This window comes from Taudactylus pleione, unplaced genomic scaffold (genome assembly GCF_031769625.1).
Source record: "Taudactylus pleione unplaced genomic scaffold, aTauple2 ptg000192l, whole genome shotgun sequence".
Classification (NCBI taxonomy): domain Eukaryota; kingdom Metazoa; phylum Chordata; class Amphibia; order Anura; family Myobatrachidae; genus Taudactylus; species Taudactylus pleione.
The window spans coordinates 2,116,765-2,144,484 of record NW_028284594.1 but is presented as its reverse complement, the minus strand read 5'-3'; the positions used below and the strand labels follow the sequence as shown (position 1 = coordinate 2,144,484).

At 44.7% G+C, this 27,720-nt stretch overlaps 1 protein-coding gene across 1 annotated transcript in view; it reads right to left on the bottom strand.

Annotated features, from left to right (window-relative positions):
* The window catches only part of R3HDML (R3H domain containing like), an 84,654-nt gene that overhangs the window by 44,554 nt on the left and 12,380 nt on the right, over positions 1-27,720 (bottom strand). The window contains exon 2 of the mRNA XM_088476750.1: positions 21,415-21,533. Coding sequence (XP_088332876.1) covers positions 21,415-21,533 — 119 coding nt within the window. The remainder of the gene's footprint in view (positions 1-21,414; positions 21,534-27,720) is intronic.

Sequence of the window (27,720 nt, the reverse complement as noted above, 5' to 3'; positions counted from 1 at the left end):
AACCCTGGTTATAAGGCACAATGGCCCTGATTCAGAGCCGCTCGTAAGCGGCCGCTCGTTCGTTCTGACCGATGTTCGCACATCTGCGCATTCGTACGGATTCTAATACGCATGCGCGAACCAGTCAGTGCGGCTGAAAATCGTTTGTTCGCTATATAGCGAATGCCTGCTATTTTGAGTGACAGAAGGAGGCGTATGTGGGTGGTAACAGGGGAAGGTGCTTGAAAACGGTGGTGTGGAATTCGAACGCAGGCGTGCTTAAAGGTCAAAACGGGCGTTTTAAGGGAGTGCATAATTAATACAGCAGCGTCATTGACCACGTCACTTGTTTTTTTTTTACTCAGAACTGCTCGCAAAATAGTGGTTGAAAAAACCAGCCACAAGAATAGCGAGCAGTTCATACGCTGTTCGATGTACTCGATTAATCTAATAAATAGCGGACATGACGTATGGTGCGAGCGGCAAGGGGGCGTATTTTTCAAAATTACAACCGCAAGTTTTGCTCGCTCGTTCAGACTTAGAGGCGTGAACAGACCGCAATTAGCGAACGGTTCATTTGAATAGCCACCCCTTGTTTTAGAACGAACGACCGCAAATAGCGAGCGGCTCTGAATGAGGGCCAATGATCCCTATGGTTACATGCATTTTCTGAAAAGTATCAGTGTGTTTTCATCAACACATAGGGCCTGATTCAGAGCCGTTCGCTATTTGTGGTCGTTCGTTCAAAAACAAGGGGTGGCTATTCAAATGATCCGTTCGCAAATTGCAGTCTGTTCCCACCTCTAAGTCTGAACGAGCGAGCAAAACATACGCTCGTTTATTTGATAAAAACGCCCCCTGGCCGCACGCACCATACGTCATGTCCGCTATTTATTAGATTAATCGAGTACATCGTACAGCGTATGAACTGCTCGCTATTCTTGTGGTTGGTGTTTTCAACCGCTATTTTGCGAGCAGTTCTGAGTTAAAAAAACCAAGTGACGTGGTCAATGACGCTGCTGTATTAATTATGCACTCCCTTAAAACGCCCGTTTTGACCTTTAAGCACGCCTGCGTTGGGATCTCCACTCCCCGTTTTCAAGCACCTTCCCCTGTTACCACCCACATACGCCTCATTCTGTCACTCAAAATAGCAGGCCCTCGCTATATTGCGTACCAACGATTTTCGGCCGCACTGACTGGTTCGCGCATGCGTACTAAAAACCGTACGCATGCGCAGATGTGCGAACATCGCTCGGAACGAGCGTACTGCCGCTAGCGAGTGGCTCTGAATGAGGGCCATAGATCTTACTAACTTCTTTTGGGCACATTTACGTTTGGATGTAAGTCTATTTTATGACACGCCCCTCAGACGTAGCAGTACACGCCCACTTTACTGCCGCGCTCATAGGTGCTACTTTCTTCCTGAAATGCTTTTTCAAAAGTAGGGAAGTATGCCTACAGTGCTTAAAATATTATATTTAATATTTACACTTCAAATAGTTAAACTGTAACAGCATGCATAAAATTTTGCTTTAAGCCTTTCCAGACTAATACAGGCTCAGAATCCTCTGTTTTCAGTCTGAGGGGTTCTTCTACGTTCAATGTTATTCACTTCACCTATCAGTGGTTATGGCTGATAGGTGTATATAATGTTCAAGGAGGTGGAGATGGACGTAGTAAAATAAGCAATGTTTCAGTATAATGTCCCCTGTCCCATCTTAAGGAGATAGGCTGGGCTGCCTAAGAATGCCATGTGTGTTTAGGTGTGTCCCAAGCAAATGGGCTCAGTAACCTCCAGTGTGTGTTCATGTGTCACCCTGGGGTCAGTGAGGGAGGTAGAAGCAGTGAATGAAGGAGTGACCAGCACAATAAGGCTGAAAGCCCATGTAATCTGCTGCCTCTTACTCAGGACTCTAGAGATAGCAGCAGACTCCTGGCCTCACATCTGCCAGTCAGCCCGTGTCACTATTTGCATTGCACTATTTACCCATGAAGGGAGAGCAGGCTGGTCACAGCTGGAATACCAATAACTAGACATGTGTTATCTTTGAGTCTGCTGGGTGATTTTAATGGCAATTAAGAGATCAACAGTAGGAACATTCCCGGAGACACTATATACTCTGCTAAGTAAGGGCCTTTAGGGGCATGTTATTTACCTATGTAAGGAGTGTTATACAATTCATATAGAAAAGTAGCTACACACTATGCAAATTAGCTAAGATTCCTGCTTAACTCTTAAATAATGCCTATGCTTTATTTGAAGTGTTATAGTAAGGCACTACCATTACTTACAATCTCTACATGTGTGCAGGACTGCCATCAGAAATTGTGTGGCCCGGTACTGACAAAGTAGAATGGGGATGGATTTATATATATAGATAAACCGTAACCACATAAAATACATTGAAAAAGCTAGACCCACATAAAAAAAGCCAGGAAAGGACTGGGCTGGGGGGAGGGGGATTGGCTTAGGGCTGAGAGGGGGGGCAGGACAGTGACGGCTGGTGGGACTAGGGGGTAGACGCACAGGTCAGGGAAGTTTGGCTGGACTAGGAGGGAACAGGGAAGGCTGGCTGGTCTAGGAGGGAACAGGGAAGGTTGGCTGGAATAGGGGGGAGACTCATGGCAGACGGGGGGGACAGGGTAGGGATGGCTGGCTGGACTAGGGGGGGGACGCACAGGGCAGGGAGGACTGTCTGGACTGGGGAGTGGGGCATGGCAGGAAATGCTGTCTAGACCAAGAGAGGGACAGGGAAGGCTGGCTGGACTAGCTTGGGAGGCTCATGGCAGAGAGGGGAGGACAGGGCATGGTCAGGCACTATGTAGTACCGCTTCTTCAGTTGGCAGCCGGGATCAGCGCTGATGGCACATCAGGATGATTGCTGCACCCACCGGCATTTCACCAGGAGCAGGACCTGAGCCAGTCAAAGCTCGCGATTCGCTGGGCACGAGCCAATCAAAGATCTCAGACTGGCAGCCAATCAGGAGCTAATGCTCCTGATTGGCTGCCGGTCCACGCGCTCCGGCTGGCTTGCGCCCGGCACCATATTTGTAATTGTAAATTAATGCAGCAGGCACTATCACTACTCTATGGCTGCCGGTGCAGCACCACAGCCAGCTGGGCCCCCCTCTGTCTATGCTCTCTCCGGGCCCGGGACTCGAGGCCTGGCAGTCCCCCCTTGATGGCGGCCCTGCATGTATGGCACTGATTATTTTAACTAATGTGCTCAGAGAGATGTGCTGTGACTGAGAATTCCCTTCTGCGACTGCCGACAGAGGGGGATAATGGGAAGGGATGCACAATGGGACAGATTGATGCTTTCAGTACCATTAGTTAAATAGTAAATAAAAGTGCATTAATTCTTATAACAGAACACATTTAAATGTAAAATATATTAATATATGACGTTCATTTTTAATATTTATATAGCACGACATATTACAGAGCACTGTACAGAAAATATGTAATCATTTGTTGTATGAGGAACGCTCCTGCACTGCCTCCATATACACCGCATCCGTGTAAATGAGCCGGCAGTCTCTAGGACCTGCCAGAGCTCAGCAGGTGGCCTGACCTCCAACATGCGCTACTGTCCTGTTGGAGCATCTTTCCTTCCTTGCGTTCCAAGTCAATGAACCTTCTCTGTGAGACTCTCATTTCTACAGAGCCTGCATCGAGCACCACTAACCACCAGGCTGTTTGTCATCATTCCTCCTAGAACACTACACCCTCGCCAAGGCTGCTCTAAACACAGGGGCAGAACTATGGGAGACAATGGAGGCGCCTGCCACCGGGCTCCAGCTCTGAAGGGGCACCTCCGCCATTGTCCACAACATATTCACCCCACTTAGGGCTGTAACTAAGTACCCGGAGTGTACCGTCATGGCCCTTCCCGGCACCTGAGAAGCCACCACATACACTAGTGGAGAGCTCCATGTCAGACCATCAGCTGCTGTCTTAGTCTATAGCCTAAGTTACAGAAAAAAAAGGGGAATTTTCCCTCCAGCACACTGCAGCAAAAATAAAAATACTTGAATCCTACATGATAATAGAAATTCAGAGGTATTGGTTTACATACATTTGCAAATATATGAATAAGCGCTGGTATAGAGGAGCCTTGACGTTTGGCCCAGCGCTTATTCATATATTTGCAAATGTATGTAAACCAATACCTCTGAATTTCTATTATCATGTAGGATTCAAGTATTTTTGTTTTTGCTGCAGTGTGCTGGAGGGAAAATCCCCTTTTTTTTCTGTAACTCAGTGTAAACCCCACCCTTTACGAGCACCTGTGCAATGTCATTAAGTTGATGTGAGCGACCACCATACTTTTTGTTTGTTAGTCTATAGCCTGTCTGAATGCGAATTGCTACATTACAGTGTCAGCGGCTGTGATCTGGGGGGGTACCAAATTATAACTTGCCTCCGGGCATCTGGGATGAACTTACGCCACTGTCTAAACAGTTACTACACCTGTACATTTCTGTTGTCTCTATCCTACAGTACATGTTGTTTATGCCTGGTTAAAAAAACACGCTAGCCAAATGCATTGTAATCCAACTGGAAAAATATAATAACACATAGTATGCTGAACCCAGATACTGTATGTATTCTGCTGTGGTATACTGCTAACAGGCTGCAGACACAGTCTAGCAAGTACAAATTAACAGGTGGCTGACTTCAGCGTCCTTCCCCTGCTGCACAATATTCTGCTAATATCATTCATATCAGGACATGCCCAAATGCAGTGTGACTAATTATGTAGAAAAGAGAAGTAATTAATTTGACACTGCAAAGTTGTTTTTTTTAAAGGTAATTATATGATTTATTATATACACAGATCAGCCGTAACATTAAAACCAGCTGCCTAATATTGTGTAGGTCCCCCTCGTGCCACCAAAACAGCTCTGACCCGTCGAGGCATGGATTCCACAAGACTTCTGAAGGTGTCCTGTGGTATCTGGTACCAAGACATTAGGAGCAGATCCTTTAAGTCCTGTAAATTGTTAGGTGAGGCCTCCATGGCTCAGACTTGTTTTTCCAGCACATCCCAATGATGCTCAAACGATTGAGATCAATGGAATTTGGAGGCCAAGTCAACGCTTAAACCATTCCTGAACAATGTTTGCAGTGTGGCAGGGTGCATTATCCCTTTGAAAGGGGCCACTGCCATCAGGGAATACCTTTGCCATGAAGGGATGTACTTGGGACCTCATTCAGAGCCGCTCGCAAAAAGCGAGCGCTCACTCTGAATGAGGGCGGACGCTTTTTTTTTTTTAGCAGGCCTCCTGGCCGCTCGCTAAGCTGTGGGTGACCACCCACAGGTTTTGCGAGCGGCCAGGTGATGGGCTTCCGACGAGACCCTTGTGGTAGGGTCTCGTCTGCCGTAAGCCCCAGTGAGCTTCCTGCTCTAATAGAGCAGGAAGCTCACTACTGACATCATGAGTGATGTCAGTAGGGCCGCCCACAAACGCCTGTTTGTCCAGCCACCCCCCCTCCCCGCCTACAATACAGGGCGAGCTGTCGATCAACATCGACAGCCACCCCGTTTGTAGCGAGCCCCGGAGCAAGTGAATTTCTAACTCGCTACGGAGCTTGCGCGTGAGCAGTGCCTCGCCATCAATCCGCTTGGGAGCGGGTCTGAATTAGGGCCTTGGTCTGCAACAATGTTTAGCTAGGTGGTACATGCCAAATTAACATCCACATGAATTCCAGGGCTCCAGGTTTCCCAGCAGAACATTGCCCAGAGCATCACACTGCCTCCGCTTCCCACAGTGCGTCCTGGTGTAATTTCTTCCCCAGGTAACCAATGCACACGCACCTGGCTGCCTACATGATGTAAAAGAAAATATGAATCATCAGACCAGGTCACCTTTTTGCATTGCTCCATGGTCCAGTTCTGACTAGAGTTGAGTGGTTGGGTTTTGTTGAAAACCAAACACACCCTAAATTTAGGATTCCGAGTGAAAACACTTTGGGCTTCAGAGTAGAACTGAGGGCCTGATTCAGACCCGCACACTAGGATGCGTTCGCACAAAGCCAGCCGATTGTTTGCATTCTGCGCAATGCACGTGTGCAAACCAGTGCGAGCGATCGGGAAGCGTTCACTCGCTGCGCATAGACAGCTCCGCTGAATGAGTGACAGGAGAAACCATTTGTGGCTGGTGACAGGGGCTGGTCGCTAGAAACGGGGGGGATGTAGAGGTGCGTCTTAACGCCGTTTCAGAGGCAGTGTCATAGAACACATCACTTGGTTGTATTTCACACTGAAGCACTCACAGTGCTTGCGGCAGGGTATGGTCAACCACAAGTGCTGCGATCGTAACCGATGGTATTCGATGTTACCGATGGTTGTATACACTTCCTGGAGATGACATGCGCAAGTGGGCGTCTTAAGAGAGGCTGGTGGGCGTCTGCATACACAATGCGATTGCACGCTAAGACATAGTGGGCTAATGCCTTGCCATGCAATTGCCTGACTCGCCGAAGTTACATACGCATCTAGCGAGCAGGTCTAAATCGAGCCCTGAGTCCCAAACTCGAGTCTTCTCGCCAAGTTCAGGACTAAAAACCAGATCTTGCGTGTGTTGGATTGTCCCTTTCTCATGGCTATGAGGTGGTGAAAATTGACTGGAAATGAATGTTATTGATGTTAATAATATTATAGGAACAAAAACAGGTTAAAGTTACATGATTTTAGCTGTTTTTATCAAGTTTTAAAGAAATCCAAAACCAAAACCGAACCAAAACACTTGAGGGTGGTTTTACCAAAACAATCCGATGATTTAGAACCGAAACACAGGGTTCGCGCACATCTCTGGTTCTGACACTCACTTGCCCATTGTAGTCGCTTTTGACAGTGGACAGGGGGCCTGATTCAGACCGGGTCGCAAGCGCTGAGCGCTCGCAACTGGGTCGATGGTGGCGCACAGTGCATGCGCACGACGAAGCTGGCTCCGTCGTGCGCATACGCGAGACCCGGCTAGCGACGGGCAATCCGTCGCTCCGGGTCTCGCACCAAAGGGGGCGAGCTGTCGATGTTGAGTGTCAGCTCGCCCCCTTTGGTGGGCGGGCCAGGGGGGTGGCTGCCCAAATGGAGGCGTTACCATGAGAACGCCTGCCGTTTGGGGGCGGCCCCACCATCATCATGGCCGCTCGCTATAGCTGTGACCGGCTCTGAATCAGGCCCAGGGTTAAGCATGAGCAAGCTGTCCAGTCTGTTCTATGTGTTCTGACACCTTACTATAATAGCCAGCATTAACATTTTCTGTAATTTGTGCTACAGTAGCTCTTCTGTAAGATAGGGCCAAACGGGCTAGCTTTTGTTCCCCATGTGCATCAATGAGCATTGGGTGCCCATGACCCTATCGCCGGTTTACCGATTGTCCTTCCTTGGACCACTTTCGGTAGGTACTAAGCATTGAATACCGGGAACACCCTAAAAGACCTGCTGTTTTGGAGATGCTCTGACCCAGTCTTCTAGCCATCGCAATTTGGCCATTGTCAAAGCTGCTTTGATCCTTATGCTTGCTTCCAATAAATCAACTTAAAGAACTGACTATTAATTTGCTGTTTAATATATCCCACCCCTTCACAAGTCTCATTGTAACAAGATTATCAATGTTATTCACCTCAAATGGCAGTGGTTTTAATGCTATGGCTGATGGGTGTATACTTGTACTAATATACTAACTAGGGGTGTGCACCGGCCACTTTTCGTGTTTTGTGTTTTGGTTTTGGATCTGGATCTTTCTTCGTGTTTTGGATCTGGATTGGTTTTGCCAAAACCACCCTTCCGTGTTTTGGGTTCTGGGTTTTGTGTTTTGGATCTGTATTTTTTTGAAAAAAAGCATAAAAACAGCTAAAATCACAGAATTTGTAGGTTTTTCTGCTCCTATGCTATTATTAACCTCAATAACCTTAATTTCCACTCATTTCCAGTCTATTCTGAACACCTCACACCTCACAATAGTGTTTTTATGTCCAAAAGGTTGCACCGAGGTAGCTGGATGACTATGCTAAGCGACACGAGTGGGCGGCACAAACACGTGACCCATCTAGGAGTGACACTGCAGTGGCAGACAGGATGGCAGTTAGAAAAACTAGGCCCCAAACTGTACATAATGCAAAGAAAAAAAGAGGTGCAAGATGGAATTGTCCTTGGGCCCTCCCACCCACCCTTATGTTGTATAAACAGGACATGCACACTTTAACAAATCAATCATTTCAGCGCCAGGGTCTGCCACACAACTGTGGCTGAAATGATTGGTTCGTTTGGGCCCCCACAAAACAAGCTGGCAATTAATGTGTCCCTGCACAAACTGGCTCTACGGAGGCAAGATGTCATCCTCATCCTCCTCATCCACCGATTCCTCACCCTCTTCAGTGTGTACATCCTCATCCTCACAAAGTATTAACTCGTCCCCACTTGAATCCACCACCACAGGTCCCTCTGTACGTTCTGGAGGCTGGACTCCCTGGAAGAGCTGATAATTCATTTTGATGAACATCATCTTCTCCACATTCTGTGGAAGCAACCTCCTACGCCTTTCGCTGACAAGGTTCCCGGCTGCACTAAACACTCTTTCGGAGTACACACTGGAGGGGGGGCAACTCAGGTAAAATAGAGCCAGTTTGTACAGGGGCCTCCAAATTGCCTCTTTTTCCTGCCAGTACAGGTATGGACTGTCTGACATGCCTACTTGGATGCTGTCACCGATGTAATCCTCCACCATTCTGTCAATGGTGACAGTATCATATGCAGTGACAGTAGACATGTCAGAAATTGTTGCCAGGTCCTTCAGTCCGGACCAGATGTCCAAACTTGGTCCTGCCTGCCCTGCATCACCGCCAGCGGGTTGCTTAGGATACCTAAGTTTTTTCCTGGCAGCCCCAGTTGCGGGAGAAAATGAAGAAGGAGCCGTTGACGTGTCACGTTCCGCTTCAGCTGACAGTGTGTTCACCAGCAGGTCTTTGCACCTCTGCAGGCTTGTGTCGGCCGGAAAGAGAGACACCACATAGGCTTTAAACCTAGGATCGAGCACGGTGGCCAAAATGTAGTGGTCTGATTTCAACAGATTGACCACCCTGGAATCCTGGCAAAGCGAATGAAGGGCTTCATCCACAAGTCCCACATGCCGAGCGGAATCGCTCCGTCTTAGCTCCTCCTTCACTTTCTCCAGCTGCTTCTGCAAAAGCCTGATGAGGGGAATGACCTGACTCAAGCTGGCAGTGTCTGAACTGACTTCACGTGTGGCAAGTTCGAAGGGCTGAAGAACCTTGCACAACACGGAAATCATTCTCCACTGCGCTTGAGTCAGGTGCATACCCCCTCCTTTGCCTATGTCATAGGTGGATGTATAGGCTTGTATGGCCTTTTGCTGCTCCTCCATCCTCTGAAGCATATAGAGGGTTGAGTTCCACCGCGTCACAACCTCTTGCTTCAGGTGATGGCGGGGCAGGTTCAAGAGTGTTTGCTGGCGCTCCAGTCTTCGGCACGCAGTCGCTGAATGGCGAAAGTGGCCAGAAATTTTTCGGGCCACCCAAAGCGTCTCCTGCACGCCCCTGTCGCTTTTCAGAAAATTCTGCACCACCAAGTTTATTGTGTGAGCAAAACATGGGACGTGCTGGAATTTGCCCAGATGTAATGCCCGCACAATATTGGTGGCGTTGTCAGATATCACAAATCCCCAGGAGAGTCTAAGTGGGGTAAGCCACTGGGCGATGATTTCCCTCAGTTTCTCTAAGAGGTTGTCGGCGGTGTGCCTCTTACTGAAACCGGTGATACACAGCGTAGCCTGCCTTGTAACGAGCTGGCGTTTCTGAGATGCTGCTACTGGTGACGCTGCTGCTGTTGCTGCGTAAGGTGATACATCTACCCAGTGGGCTGTCACAGTCATATAGTCCTTAGTCTGCCCTGTTCCACTTGTCCACATGTCCGTGGTTAAGTGGACATTGTGTACAACGGCATTTTTCAGGACACTGAGGACACTTTTTCTGACGTTTCTGTACAGTCTCGGTATCGCCTGCCTAGTGAAGTGGAATCTAGACGGGATTTGGAACCGGGGACACACTACCTCCATCAATTGTCTAAATCCCACTGCACTAATGGCGGATACCGGACGCACGTCTAACACCAACATAGCAGTCAAGGCCTCAGTTATACGTTTTGCTTCAGGATGACTGCTGTCGTACTTCATCCTCCTCGCTAAGGACTGTTGGAGGGTCAATTGTTTAGTAAAAGTAGTGGTGTTCCTACTTCCTCTCTGGGATGATGAACGACTCCCAGCAGCAGCAGCAACAGCAGCAGCGGCAGCAGTAGGCGTAGCAATGCAGGATCCTCCGGAGGAATCCCGGATAGGAGAGTCAGTCATGCCAGTGATATGGCCTGCAGGACTACTTCCGATCCTGACTAAGGAGGAAATTGACGAGGAGGGAGTTGACGGTGTGGTTTGCAGGCGCTTGGATACAACAGGACAACGGGATTTAGGTGTCCCTGGACTGCTTACGGTCTGAGCCAAAGTTTCTGAACTTGACAGTAACTTTTTATGAACGCGCTGCAGGTGCCGTATAAGGGAGGATGTTCCTAGGTGGTTGACGTCCCTACCCCTACTTATTTCACCTTTACATATGGTACATATGGCAAGACAGTTGTTGTCCGGATTTGGATAGAAATATTGCCAGACCAAAGAGGTGGAATGTTTGGTCTTCTGCCCAGGCATGACCGTGATGGGCTTTTTCATCCCACGGACAACAACTGTCTCCCCCGGAGCCTGATTTAAACAAACCACATCACCATCAGAATCCTCCTCGCCAACTTCCTCCTCAGCGCCAGCTACACCAGTATCCTCATCCTGTTGTACTTCAACAGTGACATCTTCAATTTGCATATCAGCAAGTGGACTGTGGGTGCTCCTTTCAGCACTTGCAGGGGGCGTGCAAATGGTGGAAAGAGCCACCTCTTCCCGTCCAGTGCTGGGAAGGTCAGGCATCGCAACCACCACCACACTTGGACTCTCCTTGGGGATTTGTGATATCTTCTTAGAAAGCACAGTTCTTCGCTGTGCTTTTGCCAGCTTAACTCTTTTGATTTTTTTAGTGGGAGGAGTGCTTCCATCGTCATGTGAAGCTGAACCACTAGTCATGAACATACTAGGGATCGACCTTAGCCGTTCCTTGCCACTCCGTGTCGTAAATGGCATATTGGCAAGTTTACGTTTCTCTTCAGCTGATTTAAATGTCTTTTTCAAGGTCATTTTCCTGAACTTTGCCATTTGGGATTGTATGTGCCCTCTACTATGACATTGGGCATCGGCCTTGGCAGACGACGTTGATGGCATGTTATCGTCTATGTCATGACTAGTGGCAGCAGCTTCAGCACTAGGAGGAAGTGGTTCTTGATCTTTCTCTATTTTATTTTTATCGGAGAAAGTTTGGTCCTCCATTTATGTTATATCGATTTGATATATACGTGCGGCTAAACACAGAAAATAATTTTTTTTTTGGTTTGGACTGGAGTGTACTTTGTGGGTTACAGCACCCTTTAACGGTCAAGCCAGCCGGCCCTTTACTTATGACACAGGCGCACTCTTGGCACTACTTTGTTGATGCACGTGCGGCTACTGCGCACACAATTCACAAACACAGAAAATAATTTTTTTTTGGTTTGGACTGGAGTGTACTTTGGGGGTTACAGCACCCTTTAACGGTCAAGCCAGCCGGCCCTTTACTTATGACACAGGCGCACGCTTGGCACTACTTTGTTGATGCACGTGCGGCTACTGCGCACACAATTCACAAACACAGAAAATTATTTTTTTTTGGTTTGGACTGGAGTGTACTTTCGGGGGTTACAGCACCCTTAACGGTCAAGCCAGCCGGCCCTTTACTTATGACACAGGCGCACGCTTGGCACTACTTTGTTGATGCACGTGCGGCTACTGCGCACACAATTCACAAACACAGAAAATAATTTTTTTTTGGTTTGGACTGGAGTGTACTTTCGGAGGTTACAGCACCCTTTAACGGTCAAGCCAGCCGGCCCTTTACTTATGACACAGGCGCACGCTTGGCACTACTTTGTTGATGCACGTGCGGCTACTGCGCACACAATTCACAAACACAGAAAATAATTTTTTTTTAGGTTTGGACTGGAGTGTACTTTCGGGGGTTACAGCACCCTTAACGGTCAAGCCAGCCGGCCCTTTACTTATGACACAGGCGCACGCTTGGCACTACTTTGTTGATGCACGTGCGGCTACTGCGCACACAATTCACAAACACAGAAAATAATTTTTTTTTGGTTTGGACTGGAGTGTACTTTCGGGGGTTACAGCACCCTTAACGGTCAAGCCAGCCGGCCCTTTACTTATGACACAGGCGCACGCTTGGCACTACTTTGTTGATGCACGTGCGGCTACTGCGCACACAATTCACAAACACAGAAAATAATTTTTTTTTTGGTTTGGACTGGAGTGTACTTTCAGGGGTTACAGCACCCTTAACGGTCAAGCCAGCCGGCCCTTTACTTATGACACAGGCGCACGCTTGGCACTACTTTGTTGATGCACGTGCGGCTACTGCGCACACAATTCACAAACACAGAAAATAATTTTTTTTTGGTTTGGACTGGAGTGTACTTTCGGGGGTTACAGCACCCTTTAACGGTCAAGCCAGCCGGCCCTTTACTTATGACACAGGCGCACGCTTGGCACTACTTTGTTGATGCACGTGCGGCTACTGCGCACACAATTCACAAACACAGAAAATAATTTTTTTTTGGTTTGGACTGGAGTGTACTTTCGGGGGTTACAGCACCCTTTAACGGTCAAGCCAGCCGGCCCTTTACTTATGACACAGGCGCACGCTTGGCACTACTTTGTTGATGCACGTGCGGCTACTGCGCACACAATTCACAAACACAGAAAATATATTATTTTTTTAGCACTTGGGGGGAGCACCCCTGATGGACAGAGCACCCCCTGGACAACACTACAGCACCCCTTTAGGACTGGGACACTGCACAGGACTTTGGAGTGGACACAGCCCCTATGGAGAACTGACTGCACAACACAGTCCAGCCAGCCCCTATGGACTTTGAAGTAGTGGACACAGCCCCTATTAACAACAGCAGCACAGCACAACACAGCCAGCCCCTATGGACTTTGAAGTAGTGGACAACAGCAGCACTACACTACACTACACTACACAGCACTAACTCCCACCCTCCCTCTTCACTGTCCACAGCCGAGTGAGAAAATGGCGCCGACGCGGGTACCTTATATAGGATCCAAAACCCGCGAGACTCGGAAGGCGGGATGATGACGTTTTGCCTCGATGTCAGATCCGAGTCAGGCGGGAAAAGTCGAGCCTGACTCGGATCGGACTCGGATCGGGGGGGCTCGGGGGGGTTCGGATTTCAGAAATCCGAACCCGCTCACCCCTAATACTAACTATAACTAAGGAACTGGACTTAAAGTTATATGACAAACTGAATATAAGACTAAGGGGTCTATTTACTACAATCCGTATATTTAATGCAGATTGTAGTGTGATATTATCGACTGAATTCGCATTGCGAATTCAGGCACTATCACAGGGATTTACTACAAATCCCTTGCAGGGACAGAGCTTGCGATAAAGTTCTGTCCCTGCGAATCCATCCGCACACTAGTCACGGTATTTTCGCAAAAAACACAGTGACAAAGTGCCGTGCATGCACCGACCGGCCGCCGCTGCTACCCCCTGGTGCTAAGCCCCGCCCCCCAGCACTAACCCCCGCCCCAAGTGGTCGCGGACCCCCCCCGCGACCCCCCCTACCTTAATAGCACTTACCTGCATGATCCAGGCCTCCGGTGATGTCCTCTGTCCATCCGGTCAGGTGATATCCCATACTGCACTGGGACCTGATCACCTGATGACCGGGCCACAGTGCACTATGGGAGACCAGCTGACCGGAGGGAGGACTTCACCTGGAGCCCTGATCACCGGTCCCTGGAGTCAGGTAAATAAAAAAAATTTTTTACACTTCTTTTTCTTTTTTGCAGTGATCAGCTTGCGTTCAGTTTAGACCACACAGCTGATCACTGGGACCGACTCCCGGCTCTGCTCTGCCCGTTAGAGCAGAGTAGGAGTCCGGTAACCGGGGGAGACCCTGGATAACGCCACCTTCACCTTTACAATTTATTTTTAGTAACTCTGGTCGGATCACATTTCCCATTACAATTATGGGAAATGCGATCTGCTTACTAAAAATAAGTGATACCTAGGGATTGGAGCAGAATTTTACGAATTCTACTCCAATTGCCCTATAGTAACTGTAGGTGATACTAAAATAATGTGAAAAGGGTGTGAAAACACCCTTTTTCACTTTATTTTAGTAAAAATAATGTTAATAAATAGAGCCCTAAATGAATACATTAAACTGCTCACTGTAGAATCAATGGAAAGTGCAGGTCTGGCTTGGAAATATAGTAATTAGAAAGAATACAAATTTAGTAAAATTAAAGAAAAAACAAAAACCACAGCATTAATAATTAAAATATGAATTGTGTAAATAATGAAATCTTTGCACCTAATTTGTCAGTTCTACTCAATTTATGGACTCGGGCTGATTCAGACTTAGGAGCAAAGCAAAAATGAATATATAACTTTGCACCTTGCATTGCGAAGCATACCTCCCAACATATTGCATTTAAAAATCAGGAATACCAGTTCACCTACTGCTCTGTTATGTATTACCCATCTTCCCTCACACACACACGCACACAAACACACTGAGGCCCACGGGCAGTGGCAGGCTGGGCCGGAGGGCAGGGTGCCACCTGCCCCCGGGCCGGTACATTTTTGCCGTCTGTGTGGACCGCAGTCGCGCTGTGCTTGCGCAGAGAGACTGCAGTCGGGAGACATGTATATTACACACCTGGCTGCTCCGAATGTGTGACCAGAGAGATGCAGCGTTTTGGGGGCGGAGCAGAGCTGTCTGAGTCACAAGCAGCAGTTCCCTGCCTGGTCTATTCTACACTAGTACAAAGCTCAGCTGCTGCTGCTGTCCGAGCTTTAAAGTGGCTGGCCCCTCCCTTAGGGCCAGCCACCAATGACCTGAGCTCCTTCAGTCTGGCCCCTCCTCTTCTGCTCCCTTCTCTATTCCACTCCCAACTCCTCCCAGTACCCATGTCTCCTCCTATTAACTGCTCCTCTCTGTAGCCATGGCTGCCTGCGCTGCCTACATAAGCTTCATATAACACAGGTAAGTGGCTTGTTGTGAGAGGAGTAGTACTTGCTTACTTGTGCATGATATAGTATATATATATATATATGTGTGTGTGAAGGTGGGAGGGTGGGTCTGCTCATATGTGTATGATATGTGTGTGTGAGGGGAGGAAGGGGAGTGCTTGCTTATGTGTGTATGATATGTATATATGTGTGTGGGGGGAGTGCTTGCTTATGTATGTATGTGTGTATGTGTGTATCAGGGAGAAAGAGGAGTGCTTGCTTATGTGTGTATGATATGTATATATGTGTGTGGGGGGAGTGCTTGCTTATGTGTGTATTATATGTATGTGTGTGTGTATCAGGGAGAAAGGAGTGCTTGCTTATGTGTGTATGATATGTATATATGTGTGTGGGGGGAGTGCTTGCTTATGTGTATATGATATACAGTATGTGTGTGTGGGGTTGTTTTGCTGAGACTTGTAATGCTCTTACCTTTTTACTGTAGGCCACATATTCTATCAGATAAATGTTACCTCTGATTTTAGAAATAATGTCAATAATGTGTGTGCTACTGTAGGCTATATATTGAGGCATTGATAATGAAGGCAGGGTTTGCAGGGTAAAGGTATTTGGCATAATATGCTACATAGGGCCTGATTGAGCAATTCCTGTTATACAGCACGTCTATGAGTCACACTGCACATGCGCACAGGGATATTACCAGCGACGGTCGCAGTGAGGACTTGGATGCAGTGTGATTGATGGATCGGTTGTGGGAGGTAATGGGGGGATGGCGAGGCAGAAGCTGGTGTGTCTAAGCCATTTTGGCGGGCATATTTCCTCCTGTGATTGTGAATTTGTACACAGTGAAGGCTTCGGTGTGTGCTTACTTGTGACGGACATTCTGAGCGACCATAGGGTTGCTCAGAAGATGGATGGTATGACTGATGGTGCATCTTTGTATACAAGCAATGGTTTTCAGGTACCGCTAGTGGGCGTCTCAGTACAAACTCCTGTGACTGAGACATTTGCATAATGCATATAGGTGAAAATAAAAATAATGTACATTCAGTAATATTAGTTTTTTTGCATATGGATTGGAACGGCCCCTGCATTGTATATCAGTAATTAGAATGGTTCGTGTATTGTTTATCGGTCACTAGAATAGTCTCAGCATTGGTGAGATGGGGCTAGTGGGATGCAGTCGGAATGCCGACGGTCTAAATGCTGACCGTCGGCATCCCGACTGTCTAATCCTGGCAAGGTTCAAATGACAGGTGTCGAAATCCTGACGCCTGTCTTTAGACCTACCCCGGGAGCCCGACATTCGGCATACCTATCGAAGGTAAGTCGGTTGCTGGGCACGGACAGCCGCGGGGTGGGGGGAAGGTTAGGTTAGGGGCTCCCGGGGGGACTTAGGGTTAGGCACCCCCCCGGGAAGTTAGGGCTAGGCTAGGGGAAGGGAGGCTTAGGGTTAGGCAGCCCGGGGGGGAGGTTAGGGTTAGGCACCCCCCCCAGAGAGACTTAGGGTTAGGCTGCGGGAAGGGGGGGTTAGGTTTAGGCACTAAGAGGGGGGTTAGGCACCCCTAAAGGAGGGTTAGGGTAGGGAATTAGATTAGTGATACTTACCTTAATTAGCAGTCGGAAAATTCACCCCTGCCGGGCTTCCGCTGTCGGGATTAGAAAATCATACTGATCCCGGGCTGGTAGGTGATGTATTGCAATAGCTATTTAAACCACACGCACATTAGGCAAACCACACCTACGACATTTTTTATTACACCCATTTCTCTGTTGCACGCACTGGTAGAAAAGCTGCCTTTTGTTTGTGTCTGCCCCCCAGGCTGAAAGTTGCCAGCCAGTCCCTGCCCACGGGTGGGACAATGGGACAGTTGCCAAAATGCTGGAAAGTTTGGGGGAATTTGTAGCTTTTGTGGAAAGCAGCGAGAATTTACCCTAAATGAAAAAATAATTGCAACATGGTTTGGTCTAGATACAAAGTCACTGCTGCTTCTGCTTTGCTCCCATATCTGAATCAGTTCCTCTAGCTCTTCCTCTAGGGAGAGATTTAACTTTGCATATAAAACTCAACTGGTACAGTCATACCAACATACTGGCTGTCACATCCCAGACAGGTAATACCCCTGGAGCAAGGAATACAATTTTAGATATTAACTGCTGCTTTGTTTACAGCTGGCTTGAAACTAGATCCTTTTTGGCATATACATATAACTTCTCTCTCGGGTGACCGCAACTGAGAAACTAAACTTGGAGACAAAGGGGGCTGATGCAGGAGTAATGTGCATTAATTAAAAAAGACCATAAGTGGCAACTATCCTAAGTTGCTTGCCAAGCATACATCACATACTGTATACTCATTTCCCACTTGCTCCAATGGTTTTAACCATTTATTTTACTTTCATGATTTATTATCATAACATGGAAAACAACCTCCCTTCACTTGCAAAAAGTTTTGCACAAACATGAACACAAAACATAATATATGCCAGAGTGACGAATTCACCAATCGGAGTCAGCAGTGCATTTACAAGCAGCCAACCGCAACCGATTTGCTAGCGTTGATGGCCATCATCATTACCCGCAAATTGCAAATGCCCCTCACTGTCTCCAAATAATACAGATTTCTCAGACACATAGGTCTATTTGGCTGAGCCTGCATGTGTTGACAATTGAATGAGCACACCCTTTCCATACTCAGTCTATTTTAGAACACCCTTGTCCCAACCCATCCCATCAATCTAGACACACGCATGTGTAACTTTAAGAATCAAATCTGAATGGGTGCCGAACAAAATCAGATGGTTTATGCTATGCAAAGTGGTGTAGTACTCACTGTGCATCAGGCCCATAGTATTCCTCAAAGAAGGAGCGCTACTAGGAGTATACCTAAGTCCATTATCTAATACTCTATTATTTTCATTATCACACTTTAAAATAGGTAGCAGGGACTTCATAAATTAGTACTGCAATTTAAAAGATACTAACTACAATATTATGCAAAATATTACATAAAATACCTCCAACATTTTTAATGCCTAAACAATTTCTCCATTTTATATATCTCATGATGAGACAGCAGAGGAATCTAGGAGTGATTGTCAGGTGTTTTATACAGCTTATCTAAGCACTTCCTCTTTCATGATTTTATGGCAAGGTCACTGTAAAAAAGTTGTAAGAGGGAAGTTAGCCCTAATCATTGCTCTGGGAAGCTGTTCATAATCAGTAACTGGTTTGGAGTGTTTTTTTTATCCCCTGAAGCTCATTGTTAGGGTTAAATGGGGACTTTGCATGCTATCACTTTTCTAACTGCTTATGGTCTTAGCACTCATTTTGCTTCAATGCTGACACATTTAAGCAAATGGGGAGTACTCATTTCTTATCACATTCTAGTGATTAAGACCTGATGACACTGCAAACAACAATTCCTTAACATAATCACTCTATAATTGTCTACCATCCTGCAACTTGCGGGAGATTTCCGGTTCAATGTGAAGTCTCTCTCTGCCCCAGATTGTAAATAGACTTCCCTGGAGGACCGCCGAGGAGTTTCTGGGCAAGGACAGTTATTTGTTGCAGTCACTATGACTGCTGTCGATGCTCAGCACCCCCTTGTTGGTCCCCCAGCAGGAGAGAACACAGCCTGCATGACCCCTGTGTGACAGCAGTCTTCTTAACTCAGTCTTCTGCTGCTAGTGTGAGCTGTGACTGAAGGTAAGAATTTTTATTAGTAATCTTTGGTCAAAAACACATAAAAGACAATATAACAAAAAGTTTTAAAATCCATTTTTTTTTACCAAGAGATGATCATTAAAATCAGTCTGTAATTTCTTAAGTAGTTGACCAATGTACAATATATCTAAAATAGAACATAAAATAATGGCTACCTTGCTAAGCATGATCTACAGTAAAGCTAAGTATATTTTATGTACCTGGTTTCATACAGCGATTTGTGGTGGACTAAAAGCAGCCTGTTTAAATATTATTATTATTCTTTATTTATATGGCACCACAAGGGTTCCGCAGCGCCTACTTAAAGTACATAAACAGTAGAGCAGAAGTACAAAGCATATAAACATTGCTGCAACAGTGGTCTTGTCACTCAAATAAGTAGCAGGGTGGCAGAAGTCAAGGGTTAGGTGCTGTTGTAAGGAGTATTGAGTAGAAAATAGTATAAGGGAATGAAAAGCGCATAGGTAGAGAGGGGCCTGCGTGTAAGAGCTTACATTCTAAGGGATGGGGCAGACAGACAGGGGTGACAAAGATGGGGTAGACAGTGAACATGGGACAGAGGGTTTGGATGAGAGATGGATGGCTTTGATAAAAAAAAGTGTGTTTTGAGAGCCCGTTTGAAGATTTGTAAATAATACTATCAGGATCCCAAACATAAATCCTCCAAGTAGCTCACATGACAGATAAGTATCATCTACAGTAGTATTAGAGATCACATTTGGAGTAAGTGGTGTTTATGATTTGGAGGATACTATAAAGGTATGGAAAACAGCACAGCCAAAAAGTATAGGTAGGGCACACAAGTTGCAGGCAGTCCACTGTTCACAATGAACTAACATCTACTGCACCAAACAACATACTTAGCAACGTATTCTCACTCAACGCGGCAATAAATATATGCATAGGATTCAATTCACACAAGGTCAAACTGCATTTAAAATTTATTGCATGTGTATCACATTTATCATGTATATTCTGCTGAGTGAGAAGGTAAATATCACAGTGACTAGTTGCAAAAAAAAATCAAGTATTGCAGGCAGCAATGTTAGTATCAAAACTTGCAACATTTTCCACAATATATTTTTACTAATGTTATATAAAAAGCATTTAAGCATAGATACGCCCATAGGTGGAGCTAGACACGCCCTCATCGGGAGCGTTCTACTACCAAGTGTAATCTCCCTGAAACTACTTTTCAAATATAGGCAATTATGAATCACTCCCGTGTGACAGGATGGGAGCATTCCCATTCACTATGACAACATTATATAAAGTCTTCTAGTGGGAAAAGTGGTAGCACTCAAAGACTTACCACAAAACTCAAGCTATACTTAAAAAAAATAAAGAAAAAAGTACTCCCAGCACTGTGTGCACCCAAATTAGTTTTAATCCAACAGCCGAGGTACTAGCCCAGAGACAGCAGGCAAGAGCATACTGTAAACACATGTATTTACCAGACGGGCAGCACTCCACAGACTTAACAGTCAATATTTAGTAGTAAAGTGCAACATTTCAGATTTATTTCCATCTTTGACGAAAGATTGAAATACATTTGAAATGTTGCAATTTACTACTAAAAATAGACTGTCAAGTCCGTGGAGTGCTGCCCGTCTGGTAAATATACATTATATATATATATATATATATATATAAACATCCATGATCCGGCGCTCATGAGGTAGCAGCATAAATCAGCCGGGTGCCCTCCACAGTAAACCTCGCGACCGATGTAGTCTGTAAATAATCTCCACAAGGCGGCACTCCGTAGTAAAAAAAGACTCAAGTGCCGGCTTGACAAAAGGGTGCATTTAAGCGCTGAAACGTTGCATAATGATCTAAAGTGACTTGAGTCTTTTTTTTTACTATGGAGTGCCGCCTTGTGGAGATTATATATATATATATATATATATATACTGTATATATATATATATATATATATACATATATTGCACACCCCAAAAGCAGACAGTTATATATTTATGCATATATAAATACATATATATATATACATATATATCTCAAGATCTATAATCCAACTATATATTAGGCACTAATCAGACAATTTATCTTGACTCATGAAGTTGCAGAATACATGTCAATCCAGTAGATGGTGCTCCAGACAAATACTACATATCATAGAGTCACTTCTAATGTTACTTGCAATCTTTAAGTGTTACTGTAGGTTAAGTGGCTTGCTTACGAGTTAGTAGACCCAATCATCTTTTTGTGTTAATCCCTGAATGAAAAACTGCAACTATTGTTTGCAAAGATATTTTGTGATCAATATCTACAATATAAAATATACATCACAACATTAGATGCCACTACTGCCTTTGTAAAATTAGTTCCGCTGAGCAATAACAGACATCCATGTGAGCGAAGCTGCGGAAAAACGCTAGTAATAGCAATAATAATAATACTGAAATTTTCATACATTATTTTGTTTGTGACAAAAAGGAATGAATTACCTTCCAGAATGGATGGAGAGATTTTGACCCACATGACGCAAAAGCTTGTTAGGTCCATGGTCCCATTTGCACTGGTTGGCCCAGGATTCTGCAGATCTGGCTAACCGTTCATCCCATACCTTCACGAAACAGAGAAATTAGAATTTCCATTAATTAAACTTCGGCAATGTATATGAATACATTACACCAGACTTCTCAGCTCTGGCACTTATATAAGTTTTAGAATTCTTCCATTTTTCCAGTTTTTATTGAAATGTGTGCAGTATAGTTTTCAATGTGAATTAGCTTATGGAACAAAAACAGTTGGAGATAAAATAAATAAATAAATCATAAACTCATTATGTTTTACACATTTTGATCAAAATTTTTACTCAAAGTAGCCAAACATTGCAAATATCACACGATTCTCTCATTCTTTCTACAATTAAAAAAAATACACTATTGAAGAAGTTCCCACAATTGTGTTGCACTTGAAGCTCGCTTTGCTTTCTCCCTTCTGTCCGGTTCATCCCAAACGAGAGATGGAGACCAGCCAGTCCATGATTTGAAGCCTACCATATTGTGCTTTACCTCGAAAGGTAGCTCTGACATAGCCTGGAGGTATGTTTTGGTCACTACTTTGCTGAAGATTGAACCATTAACCAACTACAATAGAAGTAGACCAGAAGGAATTGCATGATGTTGCAAAATGCCGTGACAGCCCTTTTGCTTGAAGTTGGCAGTCTACTTGAAAAAGTCTCTGACTCAGGATCAAGCAAAACAGCCCCAGGCCACTATGCTTCCAACTCCATGTTTGAAAGGTGGTGTCACACGCTGAGGAAACAAAGATTTAACATTTTGATTCTTAATTCCATAAGCCTTCTTTCAGTCTTCAGTAGTCCTCTAGCGGTGCTTCATGGCCAGGTAAGCCTCTTTTTCTTATGTTGCCATCTTAGTAATGACTTTCTTATTGCCACTCAACCTGTCAAACTTGCAGCTGGAAGTCTTCTCTTCATAGTTAAAAATGAGACTTGCTTACTTCGACCAGTGTTAAGATGTGCATGAAGCTGTTCTCCTGTGAGCCGCCTATCACACAAGATGTTGACTCTCAGTAATCTGTCTTCTGATTCTGTTGTGGCTTAGTGTTTGCCAGTCCTCTTCCTGTTAGAGTTTCCTTCAGTTTCCAAGTTGCTTTTGATGGCGTAGAAATCTGTACTCACTGCACCTTTGCTTTTAAGGGTTGTTATAGTATGTCTCTCCTCCTTTGTTAATTTCCATTTACATTCCATTATAATAGCAATATACTACTTCCTGTAGTGCAATATTATCCAAGTAGTGCTTCAGAGAGTGTAATTACAGTCTGTTCCAACACTATTTTATTACTTGAAAGTTGGTGCAAACAATTACACAGGTGTTTCAACTTTTTTTGATTATAACCCCTTGTTCTAGAGGAATTGTTTGCATCACCTTTCATTGCTTATTTTATTTCCATTGCTGCAAGAACTGCAATAAGTTCTTAATCCATTTAGGGATGTAGCAATGGCCACATGGCCTGTGCCATCGCCCAGGGCGAGATGCTATGGGGGCAGCACATCCGTTTCCTGCCACAGCCCAGAACTTGTTGCTATTGCCTTCCCAAACAATTCTTTTGTCTGCAGGAGCTACAAAAAGAAACACGATTAGCCCATCCCTCTCAAGCCAGAGCTGACAAATGAAAAAGAAATGAATGGCATTGTAAGTAAGTGAAAAATCATTAACTATATTATTTATTTATATTAAAATTTTGGCTGGGGAGTAGTTTGGTGGTGAACACATGCAACAATATCATTAAATATATTATATAAGGGGAGGGGAGTGGTTAGGGGGCACAAGTGATAAAATCATTAAATATACTATATAAAGAAATGGGGAGGGAGCCACAAGTGAAAAATCATTAAATATATTATATAAGCGGTGTTCTGTAATGGCTATACCTGGGGGGGGGGCAAAAATTCTGCACCTACAGGAAAAACCAAAAACCCAGCATGTGCAGGATTTTTGCTATTCTTGCACCTAATTAAATATGCCCCTAAGGGTGTCCATGAGTACTGTGTGTGAGTCTGACATTTCTGATACTGTACACTTAAAGATGCCTCCTTCCACCTGCACCCTCCTCATATTTTGGGTTGAGCAGCAAAATTAAAGATGGTGACATGGATGAGTGGGATATTTGTGTATCTGATGTAAAAGAGAATGTTGATTATGAGGATAATGTTTGTGTAAGTCAGCTACCAGTGACAGCAGTTCTCGCCCGTGATAAAAAGAAGGCCATTGTCATGCCTGGGCAATAGACCAAAAAAAGACCAGTTACGTAATTTGCAGTGAGTTCATGCAAAATACTTGGGAAAATCTGAAAAATCTGATGAATAATAACGAGCAGTCCAGCATCAGCTAGCTCTCAGCTAGATCCCAGCATCTGCACTATGCTAGTATTAGAAATGCATCCAAATATCCGCCATTAATGCATCTGGTTTTAGACAGTTAATTGGGGTCATGTATCCCTGCTACCAAATTCCATCTATATTCCATTTAATCATAACAGTAATTCCTTGCCTGTACCAGGAGGTTACAAAAAAACATTCTTGGCCTACAAAATGCCATTGTACCCACAATCCACCTAACCACAGATATGTGGACAAGCGGTACTGGGCAAACTAAAGATTACACTGGGTGTGTGTATCGCCTTCAGCAGCATCGTCTTACACACAACACCAGCTCATTTCCAGGCAGGCTACTCTCTTTATCATTGGCATACTGGTGTCAACATGCAAGAAAAACTCAGGGATGTTATAGCAAAATTACTGACCCTGCTAAGACTCAGGATTTGTAATTTCTAAAAATGCAAGTAATATTGTGGGAGCATTACAGCTGGGTAAATTTGAACATGTCCCATGTTTCCACACATGATAAACTTGGTGGTCTAGAACTTTTTAAAAAATACCATGTGTGTGGAGGAGTTGCTGTCTGTGGTCCGATACATTTTTGGACATTTTCGTCATTCAGCAACCGCATGCAGAAGATTGTAGCGGCTGCAAGAACAGTTCAATTTACCATGACACCAACTAAAGCAATAGGTAGTAACCAGGTGAAATTTCACCATTTACATGCCTCAGTGAAGGGAGGAACAACAACAAACCATCCAATCTACACAACAAGCTATGACATAGGGAGAGGAGGGGGAATGTACCTTAGTCCAACACAGTGGAGAATACTTTCCATGTTATGCAAGCTACTAAAACCATTTGAAGTAGTAAACTATGAAGTGTGTTCAGACACTGCCAGCCTGAGTCAGGTGATTCCCTTAATTAAACTACTGGAAAGCAGCTAAGGAAACTGAAGGAAGAGATTAACTGAAGCGATTCCTCTAAGTATGTTGGACTTGTATATCAAGTTCTTTATTTGTTTCGCCAGGATCAAAGGGTTGTCAACATCTTGAAATTGGATTCTTACATTTTGGTGACCATGCTTTATGCTAGGTTTAAGAAGTACGTAATGTCTTTCTTTCCAACTGACACAGATCTTAAAAGATGCAAAGAGCTCCTTGTGAGCAAGTTGTCAGCTTAAGTGGCACATGACACAATGACATTTCTTGCTTCAATTTCTCCTGCAACTGCTGCTGCAAAAAAAACCTGACCTTTCCCAAAAGACCCACTGGTGATGAGGATGAGTCAACACCAGAGTAAAACAACATTTTGATATCTGGTCAGGCCTAAAAGAATTGCCCAAAATTATTGACACTTCGGGGTATATTTATTAAAGTGAAAGTTTTTAGAAGTGGAGATGTTGCCCATAGCAACCAATCAGATTGTACTTAACATTTAGCTAGTACCTCTAAAAGATAAAAGCTAGAATCTGAGATGTTGCTATGCTATGCTATGCTATGGGCAACATCTCCACTTCTAAAAACTCTCACTTTAGCAAATATACCACTTTTAATGTGCCCCAAACTTATACAGTAACCATTAACAGAACGGTGGAGGATTATTTTAATGACAATGTACAAATAATCATGGTCGACAGTCCCTTTCAATACTTGGAGGGAAAAAAGGCAATTTGGAGCCCTTTGAACAAAGTTGATTTTGGTTAACTTCAGCTGCTCACCCTCCAGTGTGTACTCGGAAGAGAGAGTTTAGCACAGCCGGGAACCTTGTAAGTGATCAGCATAGGAGGCTACTTCCTTAAAATGTGGAAAACATGATGTTCATAAAAATAAACAAAAAAAAAACATCATGAGGATTACCTTTTCTGCCATTTACATTAAAGTACAGAGACTTCTGTGATGGTGGATTCCAGTGGGAGTTAATATTGTGTGATGATAATATTAACACTAATGAGGGTGAGGATGATAATGATGTCATCTTCCAACTGTAGTAGTCATTAACAACACTGTTAGCTGCCTTAAGCCCATTGGTAGTTTGTTTTTTGGGGGCTGAAACAAACCAAGCACCTCACCCACAACAGTGGCAGCCCCTGTCATTGGAGTGCTTGGTTTGTTAAATTGTACATGTCCTTTTTAATTTAAAACAAAAGGTTGGGTGGGAGGGCCTAAGGACAATTCCATCTTGCACCGCTTTTCTTTTCATTATGGGATGGTTGGGGGCATTGGTAATTTTTGCATAGACAAACATTTTTGTGGTTTATTGCTCTAACACATTACTAATTTGCAACACATTTTTTTCCAGGAAAAAAATAAATAAAAATAAAATAAATATATATATATATATATATATAAAGATTTATGGGTCATATTTAGAAGAAGATACAATGCAATGTAGCAATTTTTATTTCATTAATCAATTACTCAATCGATCAATCTTTTTCCTCTCCCACGCCTCCATTTCCCTGTACTGCCCTCGGGCCTCTGAGCTAGTTACTTTCATACTCAGACTCTCTAGGGCACCTCATAAATGTACTGCAGGGGTGTATTATGGCCATCTTCTCTTGCAACCTTTATCTGGAATCCTTGGCTATTAACATTGTATTCTTTTATGGCTTTTTCACTTCTCAGTTGCTGCAAAACAGTTCTCGCAAGGCCACATCTCAATTTTATTTTTTTTAATTAATCAGTCGATCATTCTTTTTGACCTGCCTCCACCTCCATTTGTCTGTACTGTCCTCGGGCCTCTGTCTGATCTAGATTTGATTAATGTAAACATTTTTTCTATGGGGTCGTATAGTTTATCAAACTGCCATCCTGTCGGGTGTGATATATATTACCGGCGGGCGCATGGCCGGCGGTTCAATTCCCGACAGTGGCTACCCGACAGCGCTGGAAATCCCGATTGTCCTAAAGGTATCAACTAACCTAATCTAACCCCCCTGACCCTAACCCTCTGTAGGGGTGCCTAACCCTAACCTCCCCCCCTGTGCCTAACCCTAACTCCCACTCTAAGTGCCTAAACCTAACCCCCTCTTCCCCGCTGCCTAACCCTAAGTCCCCCGGGGGGGTGCCTAACCCTAACCTACCCCCGGGGGTGCCTAACCCTAACCCTCCCTCCCCCTAGCCTAACCCTAACCTCCCGGGGTGGTGCCTAACCCTAAGTCCCCCCAGGAGCCCTAAAACTAAGCCTCCCCCCCCGCGGCTGTCCGCTGTGGCGCCCGGCATCTGCTCGATCTGGATGCCGGGCACCGGTCTCCAGACGTCGGGCAAATTACAGGCGTCTACATTTAGACGCCTGTCATTTGTCCCTAGTCAGGATAAAGCAGTCTGGAAGCCGGCGGTTGGCATTTAGACCGTCGGGTTCCAGATAACATCCCATCCTGTCTGCCACTGCTGTGTCACAATGTTTCATAGATGTGCTATATTCTTTTAAACTGTTGTGTGTTTGTGTTTCGCTGCTTTGTTTCTTAGTTTAGCCAGTCAGCCTTTGCCCAATTTTGGTTGACAATATTGTGAGCTGTGAGGTGGTCTAAATTGACTGGAAATTAATGTTATTGAGGTTAATAATATTGTAGGAACCAAAACAGGCCAAAGATATATACATACATTATTTAGAAATAAAAAAAATATATAAAAAATATAAAAATTTTAACATAAACATTAGCTCATAATTAGAACAAAATGTTAAAAAAGCTGCTCATATGCATGTTGTCCTGCATAAAATATACATTTCCTAATGGCACTTGCACACATAAGAGACAAAAACACTTAAGGCACACATCCACTTGCAGTTCAAGAAACGACTGCACGATTACAATATCGTAATCGTGCAGTCATTTCACAGTCTGTGCTGTTCCTACACTGAACGTTCAGCCATTCAGTGTAGGCACATCAATCATTCCCATACA